Source organism: Parus major, chromosome 8 (assembly GCF_001522545.3).
Source record: "Parus major isolate Abel chromosome 8, Parus_major1.1, whole genome shotgun sequence".
NCBI classification, from domain to species: domain Eukaryota; kingdom Metazoa; phylum Chordata; class Aves; order Passeriformes; family Paridae; genus Parus; species Parus major.
The window spans coordinates 26,550,008-26,553,932 of record NC_031777.1 but is presented as its reverse complement, the minus strand read 5'-3'; the positions used below and the strand labels follow the sequence as shown (position 1 = coordinate 26,553,932).

Genomic DNA, 3,925 nt, shown 5'->3' with positions numbered 1-3,925 from the left:
AGGCTGAAAAGTGCAGTGTGGAGGTTGTCACTGGGTGGAGGCAATGTCTGTCTGCTAGACTGGATTGGAGAAAGCTGGAATCAGCTAAGAGGGGCTTCTGATCTCTCAGCCCTCCTTCAGGCACCCTCCAAGTGGTTCTGCCCCTGAACACTTGGGACATGCTGCCCCAAGACTGAGCCTGGAAGGGGAAGCAGATACGCTCTTTGCTTTCAAAGACCCATTTTGTCCCGTCCTGGCTCTATTTACTGTTACATGAGGGTGGACATTGTGCAAGAACTGTTTGTGGTGGATGAAACTCCTGGGCCAAGCTGTGGAGTTTGACCTGGATGATGCCATTCCCAAGCTGCAGCTCCTCGGGGACAAACAGAAAACATTTGTCATCGAGTGTTTTGAGCAGGTCATTGACCTGGGCTCCACTGAGACCTTGTGGGGCCTCCTGCAGACGCCGCTTTGGGCAGGTGAGGATGAAGAAACACCAAGGCAGAGATGGAGCCGTGGATTAAGGAAAATAATTCCCAGTCAGCGCCTGTGGAGCTGGGAGCTGCCTGCCATAACCACGCTCTGGACATGACCCAGCTGTCCAAAGCCATGACCAGAGGGGAAGGATGGAGCTGGCAAAGGCGCTGTTTGAGGTGATGAAGGTCAGTTCTTCCAAGAGCAGGACGGACAAGTGCTCGCTGTCCCTCTGAGCCGGTGGGCCGGCAGCAACTTCCACAGTAGCAGGCTCTCCCAGCAACCAGGACCTCCTCAGTTTCCCAAGCGCTTGTTAATTAGGGAGGGACGCCCGAATCCCGGTGGTGCCTGCGGGAGCCCTGTCCCCGTCCTGGTGCCGCCCGCTGCGGCCGCTCCTCCCGGCCGGCAGGGGGCGCCCGCCGCGCCCGCCGGAACCATAGAGAGCGGCGCGCGCCGACCACGTGCGCGTGTGTCCGCCCACGTGACAGGGAGGGGCTCCTCCATTGGCCGCGCCGGCGGGGCCGGGCGCGCGCCCCCGCGAGTGTAAGTGCGCGTGAGTGCGCGCGAGTGTGCGCGTGCACGTGTGCCAGTGTGTGCACGTGTGTGCGCGTGAGCGCTCAGGTGTGTGTGTGCGCGTGTGCCCGTGTGTGCAGCTGTGCCCGTGTGTACAGGCGTGCCCGTGTGTACAGGCGTGCCCGTGTGTACAGGCGTGCCCGTGTGTACAGGTGTGCCCGTGCAGCGTTCACGTGTCCGTGCGGGGCTGTCTGTATATCCCGGAGAGTGTCCGTGTGTGTGCCCCAGGTGTGCGGGTACGTGTGAGCTCAGTGTGCACGTGTAGGTGTCAGGGTGGCACCGGCTCCGTGCCGTGCGGTCAGCGCTGACCCTGCTCTGTCCCGCTGTCCCTCCGCAGGGCCGTGTCCCGTGTCCCGTGTCCGTCCCCGCCATGGAGGCTTTGCTGAGGAGGTGCCGTCTCCCGGCGCTGGGCGCCCGGCAGCACGGGCTCAGGGCCCGGCACGGCGGCACCCCGGGCAGGGCCAGGCGCCTGCTGCTCTCGCAGCTCTTCCAGCCGCTGGCCCTGCCCGTGGGCGGCCAGGCAGGGCCCGAGGGCCGGCCCGGGGAGCCCACCTGCCGCAGCCAGCGGCTGATGCTGCAAGGGGGGCTCATCCATCCCAGCAGCCCCGGCTGCTACTGCTACCTGCCGCCCGCCGTCCGCGCCATGGAGAAGCTGATCAAGGTGATGGATGAGGAGATGCAAGCCGTGGGCGGGCAGAAGCTGAACCTGCCCAGCCTGTGCTCGGCGGAGCTGTGGCGCGCCAGCGGCCGCTGGGACCAGATGGGGCCGGAGCTCTTCCGGCTGGTGGATCGGCACAACCACGGCTACTGCCTGGGCCCCACGCACGAGGAGGTGGTGACGGCGCTGGTGGCCTCGCAGAGCGGCCTGTCCTACAGACAGCTCCCGCTGCTCCTCTACCAGGTGACCAGGAAGTTCCGGGACGAGCCCAAGCCCCGCTTCGGTTTGCTGCGCAGCCGGGAGTTCTACATGAAGGACATGTACTCGTTCGACGCCTCCGAGGAGGCGGCTCGGCGCACCTACGAGCGGGTGTGTGACGCCTACTGCAGCCTCTTCACCCGCCTGGGGCTGCCCTTCGTCAAGGTGCAGGCGGCCACGGGCAACATCGGCGGCACCACGTCCCACGAGTTCCAGCTCCCGGCGGACATCGGCGAGGACAGGCTGGTGCTGTGCCCTCAGGGACATTTTGCTGCCAACGTGGAGACGCTAAACGGGGAGCAAATCTCGTGCCCCACGTGCGGGGAGAAACTCACCGAGACCAAAGGGATCGAGGTGGGGCACACGTTTTACCTGGGCACCAAGTACTCCTCCGTCGCCAACGCCGTCTTCTCCTCCGCCGACAACAAACCCCAGCTGGCAGAAATGGGTTGCTACGGCCTGGGCGTCTCTCGCATCCTGGCGGCCTCCATCGAGGTGCTCTCCACTGAGGACAGCATCCGCTGGCCGAGCCTCATCGCTCCCTATCAGCTCTGCTTCATCCCCCCCAAGAGGGGCAGCAAGGAGGAGGAGGAGGAGGGAGCGGTGCTGCTGGAGCAGCTGTACGATGACCTGGCCGAAGTGGTGCCCCACCTCGCTGGAGACTCGGTGCTGGATGACCGGACCCAGCTGACCATCGGTAAAAGGCTGAAGGATGCTAAAAAGCTGGGATATCCCTACGTGGTTGTGGCTGGGAAGAGGGTCTGCGAGGACCCCCCGGTCTTTGAGGTTTGGAATCAGAACGCTGGCGAGGTTCTGTTCATCACCAAAGAAGGGGTCATAGAGCTGCTGAGTAAAGTGCAAGCCCCTTAAATGCCTCCTCTCTGAATCTGTCATCTCTGCTGCTGTGAGTTTGTCTGAGCAGCCCTGGTGATGGCTCTGGGTGAGCAGAGGCAAATCCAGCTCACGTCAGAGCCAGCTATGGGTCCCGCAGGTGCTCCAGGTGCTGAGGTTGAGCTGGGATCAGCCCACGTTCCCCCACAGGGCTGGGGACATTCCTCCCTCCGGGTACAGGTCCCTGAAAATTGCTTTTCCCAGCACCTCGTGTGGCTGTGGGAGCACTGGCAGGGACAGACTGGCCATGGGCTCTGTCAGGAGCACAGGACAGCCAAGGCTGCACGGGGACAGGAGGGCTCCCCTCGCTGCCACGTTCTCAGCATGAAGGATTCTGAGAGAAAGACAAAGGGAGGTGACTTTCATCTGTTTGCATCTCTTTGGGAGCACCCAGGTCCCATGAATGTGTGCCATGGCAAGCCCTGGGGCTCTGGTGAGGAACAGCTTCTGCAGGGAGCTCCTTGGAGGGGGTCGCCTCACCCTGTGCCACAGCTCCTCTCTCTGGGATCAAGAGATCATGAGCAACAACGGTGACAATGTAATAAAATCACAGAATCGTTCAGATTGGAAAAGGCGTTTAAGATCATTGAGTCCAAGCATTACTGAGCTGCCAAGGCCACCACTAACCCATGTGCTATATCCACTGCCTTTTCAATCTCTCCAGGGGTGGTGACTCCATCACTTCCCTGAGCAGGCTGTTCCAGTGCTTGACAACCCTTCTGGTGAAGAAGTTTTTCCTAATATCCGCGCTGGGGGGAGCGGGGGGCGATGGGTTGAAAAGAATAGGGCCGGGGCTGATGCTGGGGCCGATGCCGGGGCCCATCGGAAGGAGCGGGGCTGGGATTGAGGTGGGGAGGGTGGGATGCTGGGACTAGTCTGATGCCGGTGCCGGTGGATGCTGGGACTGGTCTGATACCGGTGCCGGTGCCGGTGGGATGCTGGGACTGGTCTGATGCCGGTGCTGGTGGGATGCTGGGACTGGTCTGATACTGGTGCCGGTGGGATGCCGGTGCCGGTGGGATGCCGGGACTGGTCTGATACCGGTGCCGGTGGGATGCTGGGACTGGTCTGATACCGGTGCCGGTGGGATGC

The 3,925-nt window shown here is 62.7% G+C and overlaps 1 protein-coding gene across 1 annotated transcript; it reads left to right on the top strand.

The window, feature by feature from the left end:
- Positions 1–933: 933 nt before the first annotated feature.
- PARS2 (prolyl-tRNA synthetase 2, mitochondrial) lies at positions 934–3,405 on the top strand. Its single transcript, XM_015635734.2, has 2 exons — positions 934–996; positions 1,364–3,405. The coding sequence occupies exon 2, from the start codon at positions 1,397–1,399 to the stop codon at positions 2,810–2,812; it is 1,416 nt and encodes a 471-aa protein (XP_015491220.1). The 5' UTR covers positions 934–996; positions 1,364–1,396; the 3' UTR covers positions 2,813–3,405.
- Positions 3,406–3,925: the final 520 nt, after the last annotated feature.

What these genes read in the sequence shown, in the direction of transcription:
- PARS2 (XM_015635734.2), top strand. Translation starts at nt 1,397, where the DNA reads ATGGAGGCTTTGCTGAGGAGGTGCCGTCTCCCGGCGCTGGGCGCCCGG.